Genomic DNA, 15,410 nt, shown 5'->3' on the forward strand with positions numbered 1-15,410 from the left:
GTATAGAGTGGTGTTATCAGTCATTGTACAGGAGGAGGAGGTGAGCTGTGACATCACCTACTGTGTATGGTGGATCCTGTGTTATCTACTGCATATTGAGGTGTTATCAGTCATTGTACAGGAGGAGGAGGTGAGCTGTGATATCACCTATTGTAAATTGTGGATACTGTGTTATCTACTGTATATAGAGGTGTGATCAGTCATTGTACAGGAGGAGGAGAGCTGTGATATCACCTATTGTGAATGGTGGATCCTGTGTTATCTACTGCATATTGAGGTGTTATCAGTCATTGTACAGGAGGAGGAGGTGAGCTGTGATATCACCTATTGTAAATTGTGGATACTGTGTTATCTACTGTATATAGAGGTGTGATCAGTCATTGTACAGGAGGAGGAGAGCTGTGATATCACCTATTGTGAATGGTGGATCCTGTGTTATCTACTGTATATAGAGGTGTTATCAGTCATTGTACAGGAGGAGGAGGTGAGCTGTGACATCACCTATTGTGAATGGTGGATCCTGTATTATCTGTTGTGAGTTCCGTTCTGGAGCTCCCTCCTGTGGTTGCTAATGGTATTTTTGTGGGTTCTGCCCTTGGGCTCCCTCTGGTGGTTTCAAGTGGAACTGCTGCTCCGTTGGGTGGCTGTAGCAGCTGTCTTCACTAATCGCCTTGCCTGGGTTTGTTATTTAAACCTGCTCTGGGCTTTAGTCCATGCCTGCTGTCAATGTTCTTGGTTGGATTTGATTCTTCCCTTGGATTTCTCATATGGCCAGTCCTTGTCTGCAAAAGATAAGTTTCGCTAGTTTTGTTTGTCCATTTGTTTGGACTCTATTGCTTTGCATTTTGTCTCTTTTGTCCAGCTTGTCACTATGTCTTATTCAGGCTAGCTGGAAGCTCTGGGAAAGCAGATTTGCCCCTCCACACCGTGAGTCGGTGTAGAGTTCATTTTTGTAAACTCTGCGTGGATTTTGTAGTTTTTAATACTGACCGCACAGTATCCTTTGCTCTCTGTCTATCTAGTTTAGTTTTGGCCTCCCTTTGCTGAAATCTAATTTCATTTCTGTGTTCGTCATTTCCCTCTCCTTTAACAGTCAATATTTGTGGGGGGGCTGTCTTTCCTTTTGGGGGTTTCTCTGAGGCAAGATAGCTTTCTATTTCCTTCTTTAGGGGTAGTTATATCTGAGGCTGTGACGAGGTGTCTAGGGAGTGTCAGGAACATCCCACGGCTATTTCTAGTTGTGTTGTTAGGATTAGGGACTGCGGTCAGTAGAGATACCACCTTCTCAGAGCTCGTTCCATGTTGCGTTTTAGCCACCAGGTCATTTCAGTGTGGCCTCTTAACCACCAGGTCATAACAATTATCTACTGTATATAGAGGAGTTATCAGTCATTGTACAGGAGGAGGAGGTGAGCTGTGACATTCCCTATTGTGAATGGTGGATCCTGTATTATCTACTGTATATAGAGGTGTTATCAGTCATTGTACAGGAGGAGGTGAGCTGTGACATCCCCTATTGTGAATGGTGGATCCTGTATTATCTACTGTATAGAGAGGTGTTATTAGTCATTGTACAGGAGGAGGAGGTGAGCTGTGACATCACCTATTGTGAATGGTGCATCCTGTGTTATCTACTGTATATAGTGGTGTTATCAGTTATTGTACAGGAGAAGGAGGTGAGCTGTGACATCACCTATTGTGAATGGTGGATCCTGTGTCATCTATTGTATATAGAGGTGTTATAAGTCATTGTACAGGAGGAGGTGAGACATGACATAACCTATTATGAATGGTGGATCCTGTCTTATCTGCTGTATATATAGAGATCTTATCAGTCATTGTACAGGAGGGGGAGGAGGTGAGCTGTGACATCACCTGTAGTGAATGCATACATTTTTGTTATCTACTGTATGTAGAGGTGTTGCAAGTGATTGTATAAGAAGGAAAGGAGGGTAGGTGTATTTATCACCTATTGTCAATAGTGTATCCTGTGCTATCTACTGTATCTAGAGGTGTCATTGTACAGGAGGAGGAGGTGAGCTGTGACATCTCATGCTATTGTGAATGATGGATTCTCCTGTTTTATCTACTTTATACAAAAGCGTTATCTTTCATTGAAATATTGTCTGTAATGATAATGAAGCTGCTGAACATAGACAAGAAATGTAAATTTAGTATAACGCTTAGCGGCCTATGTGAACATTTCAAGCTTTTTAATTTTATTTCAGTATTGATAGTTATATAGAAATTGTCAGAAAGAATGTCAAATTTATAAATATTTAGTTGTTTTTATTTTTCCAAAAAAGAGATTTAACATAAGAACTTGATTCAAACAGTATTCCATTTAATGTGGTGATTCCTTGAGTTTTCCTGGCCTGTTTCTACTCAAGAACACCTTTATCACTTTGTTACCTGTCATCTGCATCACTTGTCCTGGAAGGCGTTACAGGGTGTGTCATTAAAGGGGTAGCCGCTTACTTCTGTTAGTGCTGCTTCCTCAAATTGACCAGTACTTCTGTCTGTATAATGGTTTCAGATGGAGGAGCGCGTAACCAGATCCATCCATCCAGGCCATCCTCAATTGTAAAACACTTCAAATGGGAAAGCTACTTTTTTATTTTGAGGAGGGTGATGTCTAGGTCAGATCATATGATCCTCCAACAGCAGCCATTGTATGGACAAAAATGTAAGTCAGTTTGTAAGGAAAGCTACAGTAACAAGAGAAATAGGACAACCCATTGAGGGTTGTCATGAACCTGATGAACACATCTTTCTAGTAATTTAACAAAACCAACCTGTTTTAGGTAATTTAACATTTTTACATTCTTAGGAGGCGGATATCCCAGATACCAGCTTCTATATCAAAAGTTTGCCAAGAACCATTCAAAATCTGCTTTTTGGTGGAACAGAGACTGTCAGTACGACTCTGCGATATGGAATCCTTATCCTTATGAAATATCCCGAGATAGCAGGTGAACTCAGAACACATATATGATGATTATTGTATTATGAGGAGGTCAGGGTGGCAGTCGGGGGGGAGGTGCTGTTGCATTCCCACACGCTGGCACCCCACAAAGGAAATATAAAGTAGAACACTCACTTTAGATTTCAGGGTTCCTTCTGCTTCAGTCATCCAGCTCCAGATTCCCGGTTCTCACAAACAACTCCAGAATCTATGTCCATGCTTAACAGTCCAACTTTGCTTAGCAACAGGGTTCTTATAACAGATGCAGCACAGTTTTTATGCAATGGCATTCCTGGAGCTTTCCCTGTCTTCCCTTGCAATCTCTGCCTCGTCCGACAATCTATGTCCCTCCTGGCAATCTTTGCCTTTCCCGGAAATCTCTGCCTTGCTGGACAATCTCTGTCTCACCTGGCAATCTCTGCCTCACTGGACAATCTCTGTCCACTCTGACAATCTCTGTCTCCCAGCAATCTCTGCCTCGTTGAACAATCTCTGTCCCATCTGACAATCTCTGTCTCTCCTGGCAATCTCTGCCCCTTCCGTGCCTTTAGGTCCACCAACTTCCTCCCATTCCCTATGTCCAGTTTCAAAAGGAAAATATAAAAGGCGTGCTCAGCTCTGCCTAATTCCGGCTGTAGGCCCGGATTCTCTTTAGAAAGGTTACCGTTTAAGATGATGACCACTTGCACGCTACTCAGCCTGGGGTCCCTTCTTGCCTCAGAAACTTCACCCCCATGGCTATCTGACTGCCTTTCTTCACTCCTGCCTCACTACTCCTCACTAAAACCAGGAAGTCCCTCACTATAGCTCACTGTTCTGTACTACACCATCTGTAACTCCTCCCAGTCTGGAAAACCCTTAAGCTACTGCTACCTTCTATTCTATCCCTAATCCTATGCACAATACATGTCAAGAACATACACATTTAGAATAACAGTAAATGAATACAATAACAGTCATAAACTCTATGGAACCACACGTTTTTAATATGAACACTGTTTAAAGAGAGGGAGGCATATGACGGCCCCTGTCACCTCCTTACACTATCATAATCAAAGAATGAATACTAGGGATGAAAGAGCCACTTAAAGGCTCATTGAATTTGCATTGAATTTCACAAAAAGTTAGGATTTGCAATAATCCAAATTTGTTTGAAGATACGATTCACGCGAATTCAGCAAAATGGTGACCAATCAGACACCATTTAGCTGGATTCAAAGAAGCTGAAAAAAGATTTAAAACCAATTTTTTGAAAATGATCCAATCAGCCATTACCCTTAGATTTCAGGAGGCTTCTGTCCAGTGACTAGTGAGGTCGTCAATAGGTCATCTTCAGTGTCTTTTGGAGCCCAGCAACTTTGAAGTCTGCTACGTTGAGTGTTGTGAATTCTGTTTTCGGGCTCCCTCCTGTGGTCATGAATGGTACTTCGGCTGGTTCTGTCCGTGGACTTTCTCTGATGCCTGTGGGTGTTTCTGAGTTTCCTTCTACAGGTGACGAGGCTAATTCATTAGTGGGCTGCTCTATTTAACTCCACTTGGATCCTTGTCTGATGCCAGCTGTCAATGTTGTAGCATTGGTCTAGTTCGCTCCTGGATCTTCCTGGTTACCTGTTTCCTCCAGCAAAAGCTGTTTCGCTTTGCTTTTTTCTTGTTTGCTATTTTTTCTGTCCAGCATGCTTATGTGAATTTTGCCTTGCTTGCTGGAAGCTCTGGGACGCAGAGGGGCGCCTCCGCTCCGTTAGTCGGTGCGGATGGTATTTTTCCCTGCACTCTCTGTGTGGCTTTTTGTAGGGTTTTTTGCTGACTGCAAAGTGACCTTTCCTATCTTCTGTCTGTTTAGTAAGTCGGGCCTCTCTTTGCTAAATCTATTTCATCTCTGTGTTTGTGATTTCATCTTACTCACAGTCAATATATGTGGGGGGCTGCCTTTTCCTTTGGGGAATTTTCTCTGAGGCAAGATAGGCCTTTTTTTCCTATCTCTAGGGCTAGCTAGTTTGGAGGCTGTGACGAGGCGCCTAGGTCATGATAGGAGCGCTCCATGGCTATTTCTAGTGTGCGTGATAGGATTAGGGATTGCGGTCAGCAGAGCTTCCACTTCCCAGAGCTTGTCCTGTTCTAATGTGCTATCAGGTCTTTTCTGGTGTTCTAACTACCAGGTCCACTATTTGTCCTAACCACCAGATCATAACAGTTGAGTAGGCCGTAATGAACACCACACAATATTGTGAGGTTATTGCCTTGCCAACACATGAGGTGCCAAAGATGTTGCGCACTGGAAGATGCCGAAGATGTCTGTCGCTGGAGGATGCAAAAAATATCTCAATAAGCATCAAAGTGTTAACTAGATCGAAGAAAATAAACAGCCAGGAAAGGGGTTGTGCAGGAGGACAGATGAGGGCTGAATTAGTATAAATAGCTTTTTAAAAAAACGTTTTTTTAGATATGTTTATTATTCTGACTCCATAACTAGGCTGCAGATGTGAGGCTCATGAGACAGTGTTTCTATGGATGTCTGTATTGAAACAGTACTCACACCAAGAAACTTCATCAGATAGCTTGACTTGACTGCAGAGGCACTTATGAAAATTCCAGAAGAACTTTATTCTCAAGCTGAGTTTTTATATTGTGCACAATAGTGACAGCAGCAGCTGCAACAATTGCTGTTTGTAAAAGACAATTCTGAAATAGACATATGCAAAGACTAACCTAGCAAGATGGATGACAAAAACTAACTGAGAAGGAGGAAGGGAGGAGTTACTTACATTAGAAATGGGCTACAGTGAGAGAGAAAGGACAAACTTGTGAAAGGCAAACCTGATTTTGTAGCAGTGTAACAACAACAATACAAAGACAATCCATTCTTATATGATTCTCATGTTGTGAGAAATGACATTTAACATACAGTGGGGTATCTCAAGACCTCAAGGAAAAACAATGTAATATCAATTCACATTGAATAAAATCAATGCAAATCAAATTTCCTGGACAAATAGTGCATGAATTTGAATTTCAGCAGATTAGGCCATCACGTAACACCAACCCTTCAGAAAATGTCACGTCCATTGATATAAATACATCACTGAACTAAATGGTGTATTTATTATTTTGTTATTCGGATGACTTTAGCTTACTTTTTATGATACCTGGCCCATTATACAATCATGTAGTAACATGTTTCTTCACTCTGGTCCAGAGAGAATTCAAAAGGAAATTGATAACGTTGTGGGACGAGATAGAAGCCCATCAATAGCAGATAGGAGTAAGATGCCCTACACCGAAGCAACGATCCATGAATTCATGAGATTCTGTGATGTCATACCTATCAGTCTTCCTCGCAGCACATCAACAAATACAGTTTTCAGAGGATTCTCCATTCCGAAGGTTTGTGAATATTTCAAGTAAAATCCAATGACAATCCTTATCCTGCGACTGTAAATGTGATTTCCACAGCCCTATTCACATGACGCAGTGCAAATTCCTGCAGATTTTTTGGTACCGGTAAGGAAAAAGCTACCACTTTCAAAAGAGGTTGCATGCTAATTATTTTTTGTGGATTCTGTAAAAAATAGCTGAGGATTAGCACCATTAAATGGCAGTCAATAATGAAAATCATGGCAGAAATCCAAGAGTCAGCCTGAAATTTCTGCACTGGAAGTAAAAGTCGGAATTGTATTCGGGTGTTAACATAGTCTACATGGGCAAAAGATGTCAGCAGCTCATTGTTCTCTTTCATTTCTCAAAGAGCCGTGTGTGAGCTATGTCTTAGGCCGGTTTCACACATCCTGATATTTCCAGTACCAGAAAAAATGGTACCCGAGATATCTGTGTCCGTGTGTCCGTTTGTTGTGAATGCAATACTTGCGGCACACATGTGGCAAATGTGTGTCGCCAGTGTACCGCATCAGTACCACACGGATGTCCCCCTGGGAAGAAGAGCTACAGTAAGCGCTGTTCCCTGGCAGCTGGTGATGAAGACGCTCTCATCATTTTTCCCTATTCTGCCGGCTATCGGCGCGAGAAGAGGAGAATGATGAGAGTTATAATAAAGTCTGAATTATGACAGCAGGTGGGAGCTTTTGGGACTCTTACTCCCATCATTGGACACCTGCTGGCGCTAATAACAGTGACAGCAGGAGCGGATGATCAGGGTATTCCTCAGCCACCACCTGTGATCTAACAGCGTGGGGACCCCTCCATTCTTCATAACCAACCTACCCGAAGCTGAGAGCTGAGGTTGCAGCTGTGAGTTTTGCCTGGTTGGTTCAAGAAAATAGGGGGGGCCCACATCAGGTTTTTCATTCATTTATTTTGTTAGATCGCAGTTGGTGGCTGTTGAATACCTCGATCATCCCATCCTGCTGTCACTGTTATTAAATGGTGGTTCTGATAATAAATAAATGCTATATATGTACTGATGGGGATTCTGCTACTGTATTTATTTACTGTGATGGTTCTGGTGCTGTATTGAAGAACTATTGATGGCTCTGGTGTTCTATTTATGTAGTGATAATTATTCTGGTTTCATATTAATTTACTGATGATGATGATGCTTCTGTTGACGACTGATGATAATATCACCAGAATCACCATCAGCTTATGAATACATCACCAGAACCACCATTAGTACATGAATACAGGACCAGAACCACAATCACTACATGAATGTGTCACCAAAACTACTATCAAAACAGGAATACATTACTAGAACCACCATTGGTACTGGAATACAACAGAAAAACCACTATTAGAACCATAATACAGCACCGTAGCCACCATCAGTACAGGACTATATCACAGCACCAGAACCATCAGTTTTGTTGCAAGCTGCATTTGCCAAATGATGGACACAAAAAATATCAAACATATCATTTTTAGTTTTAATTAAGTTATTTGCCAAATGCTGGACAAGTTTATTGAAATCCAATGGCCCCATTATAGTTAAGCTATATTTGTTTCAATTGGGATCCACTGGTCTGACATTTAAAATATAGGATGCCAGGGATGAATATTGCTATTTGTCCCTGGTTTTGTGTAAATGGTCTGCAAACAATGAATTATTCTATACGCAACTTTGAATTTGCACAACTTGTTAAATAATGCATCTAAAATATACCGCTTTTTTCTACTTTTTCTGGTATTTATTGGTAAGCAACATAACATTTTTAGTGTAAGTGGTCATTGTAGCACTTGTTACCTGACCCATCGGAGGGGGAGGATGCATTAGTGGACCTGTTTCCTTAGTTTTTGACATATTACTTTGATTGGGGGCAGGTGTAGGAGGCGCTATTAGCTTCATCTGCCGAAGGCACCAAAACACCTTGTCTCAGCCCTGCCAAAGATCCAAGAGCTTATGCCTCTTTATTTTAGGAAATGGAGGTGTTTTTAATGCCTAGATCAAAGTCAAAAGTTCTGTTTCTACATGACATTTCCAATATTTTTAAAAGGACAGATACACAATATATAGCTCTTATGTAAGCAGACCTAGGGTAATCCTTCCATGATGATATATGACATGTACTGTACAAGGAGGCGTTCTGACATTTTGGAAAATATCAACACGATGAATGAAATTGCCCTCTCTCTTCTGTTTATTTATTGAATAAATTTAATTTTTCATATAGGGCACATTAATTACTCCACTCTTGACTTCAGTTCATTATGATCCTGAATATTATACTGAACCAAACATGTTCAACCCAAACAATTTTTTGGATGAAAAGGGTCTTTTTAAGAAGAATGATGCTCACATGCCCTTTGCAGCTGGTAAGAAGTGTTATGTTTACACTTTTTATGATTTGGACTCTGTCCATTGATTATTTTGTAATTGCCTGACACAAAGGTCTGGAGAAATAGCTCATTGCATATAGCACACTTGGCAAATCATAGATGAATCAATTTTCCAGCGGTAAAAAAAAATCCATCCAGAAACACTATACAGACCTTAACATGGGTTGTGCTTGGATGGTGACCAGAAAGCAGATTTCAAGAAGCTTCCATGGCTCCAAAACATACATGGAAGAGATGTGATGTGGGCATGGAAGAGATATGTAGGGACTCAAAAAAAGAAAATGTCTGGGTGCCACCATACTATGAGGGGGCTTAGTGGGGGTAATACTGTTTAGCGGGGGCAGAGGGGTTATCATACTGTGTGGAGGGCTGTGGGGTAATAATACATGTTAGAGTAAGACCTAGCATAATATGAATCTGCACTAGCAGTTAGTCAACATACTTAAAGGGCAACTGTCAGCAGCATTTCACTCCCAAACTAGGTATATGTGCATGTAACACTTTCAAAGACGAGTCAGGCAATATGTTAATATGGCATGGTCCGCTCCTCTTTACTGAGAAATCAGCATTTGAAGTGATATGCAAATGAGGCTAAAGAGCTTTGGTAGATCTGAAACCTCTGTCACTCCAGCTCTACTCCCTTCGCAGTACTGCCGCTTACTGCTTGACTTAAAGCCTCTATGCTGTGTGACTTCAGCAAAGGGACCCATCTATCAAGCAGGAGGAGATGACACTGAGAGGGGAATAGAGCATAAATGACCCATGGCTTCAGATCTGCAAATAATTCTTCAATCTCATTTGTATATAAATTCAAACGCTGATTTCTGAGTAATGAAGGAACTGACCGGCCATATAAAGCTATTGCTGGACTTGTCTTTGAAAGAGCTATATGCACATATAAATATATTGGGATGTGAAATCATGCTGACAGGATCCCTTTAATTCTGCTCAATATTAAGTGACACAATTAATATGTAACATTACTAATAATACATTTCAGTAATAATATTAGTATTGATCATTAATAACATTAGCCTACTGGTTCAGCCCACTACAACAGTGATAGTCTTTGCAAAAAATGAACTGTCTACTATTGCTCTATTATTATTTTTCTGAAAAAGACTTGAAAGAGACATTTAAATCTGATTTCTAAATGTTACTGTTCCGTTAATTTTGATTTAATAGTTACATGAGTATCAATACAATCAAGCTCTACCGTTCTGTACTTAATGTTCTCTCTCTTTCTCTGGCTAGGAAAGCGAATTTGTCTCGGAGAAAGTCTGGCTCGGATGGAACTCTTTCTTTTCTTTACATCCTTACTGCAAAATTTCACCTTCAAACCCATGGTTTCAAAGGAAGAATTAGATATCAGACCAACAGCGTCTGGTCTTGGGAGTGTCCCTCCAGAGTACAAGTGCTGCATTTTACCTCGTTAGTCTTTTACAATCTGTGAAAAATTGCTGCTTTACTTGTAGATCCGACCAAGCCACCCTTGAAAAAATATCTCTGATTCTTCAAAGAAATGAAAAGTTGAATGTCTAGAGTTCAATTGAAATACATACTGCATCCTAATATTCCTTGGACGTTCTTAACTCATGGCTTACGTGAATGTAGGTTTGGTTAGACATCCAGAATGTACTTATCATTGTATTACAGGTATAGCCACACTAGAAAGAAGATGTGAGTTGTGTGATGGCCATAAAACAACTCGCCTACACACTTTTGTCTTATTTCCGCTGCTATCCAGAGTATTCCTTTTTCTGATGTTGTTTTTCTTATATCTGTTATATGGTTCCAGAGATATTGCCCATCTTAATTAGTGCTAATGTTTTGGTCTTTGCTCAGAGGAATCTCTGGGGTCACATATTTAGGTTGTGCCGCATAATCACCTTGTACACCAAATCAGGTATAGACCACAAAAATGAGCACTGAATAGAAAGGTACATATATCAGGAGCCATGTAGGGGACTGCAAAAATAAAATAAAATAAAAAATAGAATACTAAGAGGAGCAGAGGGAATGCAATGATTTAAAAAATGATCCACTTTTAACCTGGTCATAGGTCCTCTTTGAAGAATGCGACATCATAATTGTATTAATCACTGGTTTAAATCAATATATAAAGTTTTACTTTTAGTTTCCATTTTCTTGTGAATGCTAAAAAAAAATCGTAGTCATCAAAAGATTGAATTTGTCTAAAGATACCGTATTTTCCGGACCATAAGATGCACTTTTTTCCCCTCAAAATTTTTGGGGAAAATGGGGGTGCATGTTATGGTAGGAATATACTTACAAATCCTGTGGCGGTGGCGGTCCCGGTGCAGCCTCGCGTACCTGGCTGGTGCGGCTGTGGTGCTGCGGTGACGGTTCTCTGTGGTGTTGTGGTGGCTGGGCTCTGTGGTGGTGGCGGGGCTTCACCAGCATTTCTTCAAAGCCCGGACGCCCCTGCAGCTTTGTTGCTGTGATGCGGTTCGGTGGTCTCGGGCAAAATGGCCGCCAGGGGTGGCACATGCTCAGATTCAGATCTCGGCAACGAGAAGGGAATTGAAAGTAAGGAAAAAGCAAGGAAGGAAATGAAAGGAATATAAGAAAGGAAATGGAAAGAAAGAGAAGGGAAGTAGATGAAAAGCAAAGAAAGGGAAGGGAAAGAAAATGAATGCAAAAGAAAGGGAGGGATTGGAAAGGAAAGTAAGAGAAGGTTGAAAGAGGGAAGGGAAAGGATGATAAGAGTATTTAAAGTAAAGAAAAGCAAGAAAATCAAAATAAAAGAATGGAAGGTAAGGGAAAAGAAGATGAAGGAAAGGAAGAAAAGCAAAGGAAAATAAGGAAATTGAAAATAAAGGAAAGGGAAAGGAAGTGGCAAGGGAAAAGAAAAGGGGGAAGAGACAAAAATATGCAGATTACACCATAGAAGCTGCTAAATTTTGCACCATCCAACTGTTCCCCATGATTGTACTCATAACTTTCTACAGGATCTGCTTTTAATATTACTTGTGTTAATGAATGGTGGGTTAGAGGTTTGTGATTCCTTGTGTCTAGTGGCTTGTTGATTTTTTCCAAGAAGTAACTCTCATTGAACAAATCAGCTGGTAGTGTGCTCTGCCTAGTGGTGCCAGACATTTTATATTTCAATTAACCTTTTGCGTTAAGAGGGCTTCTGGTTACTTTAAGACACCCAACATCTTAGGTTTGACTATATATCTTTACATGTGTAGCTTTTTAAAATTATAGGTATGCTTGAAAGAATTTGAAATTTTAAGACCAAATACTTGATTTATTTTCTGTTGGTGAATATATACTCGTATCTGCCCTTAAAGTTAACAATCATGCATATACCAAAAGTAGCACTTTTAGAAATAAAGATCATATTTTTCATCCAGTGTATTTTATTTATTTTCTAAGCCTTTTTGTACACAACAGATTTATGAAACCTTTATGCAAAATTTGCCTTAGGGAGCTGTGTCTCATTACATTGAAATATTCTGTCCCTTTACATTTGGCAAGTGATAGAAGCTGATTTCAGCCAAACTCTTCATATGAAGCCAAATCCTTTTCCATGCAAACTCTTCAATCCTTGCAAAGCTGGCATGTAACCTATTTCAGCAGAGAAGAAGGAAAATACAGACCTCCTTAGCTCCAGGAGAAAACAAAAGAAGAGATTAACCTTGGAACTAAGCAAGAGGCAATGAACTCTCATGAGGCCTGTAAGGGTCCCCCTACACATTGGATGGCTGATGATGGCCAAACGATGCTTTGGCCGATCATTCAGGAGACAGTCATACACAGAAGAACTTATTCGGCTCAGCGTTCAGGTGTTATATATGACAAAGCAGACTTCTCTGCTGGCAGCTTTTCTCCAAGGGAAAAAATTGATAGGCAGTTCAAAATCAAACTTGGCCGAGCAACATCTCCCCCAACAATCATTTGTCCAGTGACCCCATACACAGCAGAGTGTTGGTTGAACCCTTTGATACAAGCAAATGTGGCCCAAATTAGCTGAATGTATATGAGCGCTTAAGACTTTTAGTAGATCCACACTGTTGATTTGGTGTATTGGACACATCATATTCACATTTACGCTTCAGCAAACTTAACTTGATGATGTATACAATGAGGTGCCAGGCACATCTCCCTTCCTTCGTATGTTCCAAAAAACAAGGATTCAGATAAAGCCCCTGATCTAACCATAAAACACAGTACGCTGAGACAAATTAATTACAAACTAACTCCATTTGTATTTTTTTCTTGCTTTGTATTTCTTTTCAATGAGGAAGAAAGTCGATTTGAACTCCCTTGCAATTTCCATAATTCCATGACTTTTCCTTCTTGGTGTTGCAATTTTCAGTGCCTTTGGCTCCTGTAAAGCCAGGGCTGTCAATCACGAAATGGGTGCCTAAATTTATGGAGGAGAGAATGTGAACTGAAATGCTTGGTCAGGAGTGCTGTTGACTAGTATTCTTACCTGAGCCTTGATGTCTAATGAATGCTGAGACAAGTAGTCTCCCCTGAGAATTGATGTCTGATGAACGCTGGGCCAAGTAATCTCACCTAAGCCTTTATGGCTTGTGAACACTGGGCCAATTAGCCTCACTCGAGCCTTGATGAGTAATAAATTATATTCCCACCCAAGCCCTGATGTCTGATGAATGCTGTGCCGAATAGTCCTACCTGTGCCTTGATGGCACGACCAATGACTGAAGCGGTGTTTAAATACCGCGCCAATATCGCTGATTGGATGTGGCCGGCCGTGCGCGACTAATAACTTAAGCAGTGTTTAAATCCCGTGCCAATATAGCTGATTGGTCATGGCCGGCCGGGCTCGACCAATCAGCGCAGCGTGGTTTAAATCCCGCGTCAATTCGTGGCTGGACTGCGTCTGTCGCTGATTGGTCGCAGGATGTCGGGGGTTCAGGGCGCTGGATGTCGGGGGTTTGGGGTGCAGGATATAGTATAGCCACAAAGTATATAACACAGCCACGCAGTATCTAGCAGGAACGTAGTATGAATATCAACGTTACCAGATTCATTTTGTGACCACTGTTAGTCACTTAATAGTAGCATATACCTCCATGGATTAGCCATATAAGACTCAGGAGAACTAATGGAAGTTTTGTATAAAAAATGAACAAATTTTATTTATAACAATACACACGATTTAAAAACAAGCACATATCAGAATAATGAGAGTGCATATAACACAAAAGTGCAAATATCAAAAGACACCAGATTTAAAGGTTTACCGCACAGTAATTAGTATATACATAGAATTATATTGTGTTTAGGGTACAGACAACACTCTCCTATAAGATATCCCAAAGGGTAGTATTCCTATTGATAATAAGCCATCTTTTTAGCATAATCCCTTACTTATCCCCATCTAAGGGGATTCCATCTACCGGTACGTCAGTTAAATAAGGCTATAACCATAACAAATTCCACAATGTGGTGACCCCGGCGATGGGAATATTAGGAGGGCATGTCTCACCTCGTGCTGGATAGACCACTGCACGCACCCTGATGCGCGTTTCGCTGCTGTCAGCCTCGCATTCTCAAGGTGCAACCAATTAGCGAAGCATGGTTTAAATTCAGCTCTAATTCGCGGCCGGACTGCACCTGTCGCTGATTGTTCATGGCCGGCCGGCCGTGACCAATCGGTGAAGCCAGGGCTAGCTCCAGGTGTTTCAGGGCCCCGGGCAAAAGAGTCTCAGTGGGCCCCCTCTTTAACATATACCACGATTCATGATGCACAGATACAGCAGAGAAATATACCACAGCCAAGTAGCATATAATACAGCCGATGTAGCTTATACCACAGCCTACATAGCATATAGCACAGCCACATAGCATATAGCACAGGCCAAGTAGTATATAACACAGGCCACATAGTATATAACACAGCCCACGTAGCATATAGCACAGCCCACGTAGCATATAGCACAGCCACGGAGCACATAACACAGCCACGTAGCATATAGCACAGCCACATAGTATATATCACAGCCACATAGTATATAGCACAGCCCACGTAGTATATAGCACAGCCCATGTAGTATATAGCACAGCCCAAGTAGTATATAGCACAGCACACGCAGTATATAGCACAGCCCATGCAGTGTATAACACAGCCGATGTAGTATATAGCACAGCCCACGCAGTGTATAACACAGCCCACATAGTATATAGCACAGCCCACGTAGTATTTAACACAGCCCACACAGTGTATAACAGCCCACGTAGTATATAGCACAGCCCACGCAGTATAACAGCCCATGCAGTATATAGCACAGCCCACGTAGTATATAACACAGCCCACGTAGTATATAACACAGCCATGTAATTTATAGCACAGCCATGTAGTATATTGCCCAGGCATGTATATTGCACAGAGACATAGTATATTACACAGCCCATGCAGTATATAACACAGCCCGCGTAGTATATAACACAGCCCACGTAGTATATAACACAGAAATGTAGTATATTGCCCAGCCACATAATATATTGCACAGCCCACATAGTATATAGCACAGAGACATAGTATATAACACAGCCCATGCAGTATATAACACAGCCCACGTAGTATATAACACAGCCCACGTAGTATATATAGCAATGTGGGCACCATATCCCTGTTAAAAAAAGAATTAAAATAAAAAAT

General features: G+C 41.0%; 1 protein-coding gene across 3 annotated transcripts in view; it reads left to right on the forward strand.

Moving 5' to 3' along the window:
• The window catches only part of LOC138661800 (cytochrome P450 2F3-like), a 130,277-nt gene extending 118,150 nt beyond the window's left edge, over positions 1-12,127 (forward strand). For all 3 annotated transcript variants that reach the window (XM_069746726.1, XM_069746725.1, XM_069746727.1), the window contains exons 7-10: positions 2,831-2,972; positions 6,159-6,346; positions 8,587-8,728; positions 10,007-12,127. In XM_069746726.1, coding sequence (XP_069602827.1) covers positions 2,831-2,972; positions 6,159-6,346; positions 8,587-8,728; positions 10,007-10,188 — 654 coding nt within the window. In that variant the 3' untranslated portion in view covers positions 10,189-12,127. The remainder of the gene's footprint in view (positions 1-2,830; positions 2,973-6,158; positions 6,347-8,586; positions 8,729-10,006) is intronic.
• The last annotated feature ends 3,283 nt before the right edge of the window (positions 12,128-15,410 follow it).

The sequence above is a fragment of the Ranitomeya imitator genome, chromosome 2, assembly GCF_032444005.1.
Source record: "Ranitomeya imitator isolate aRanImi1 chromosome 2, aRanImi1.pri, whole genome shotgun sequence".
In the NCBI taxonomy this organism is placed as follows: domain Eukaryota; kingdom Metazoa; phylum Chordata; class Amphibia; order Anura; family Dendrobatidae; genus Ranitomeya; species Ranitomeya imitator.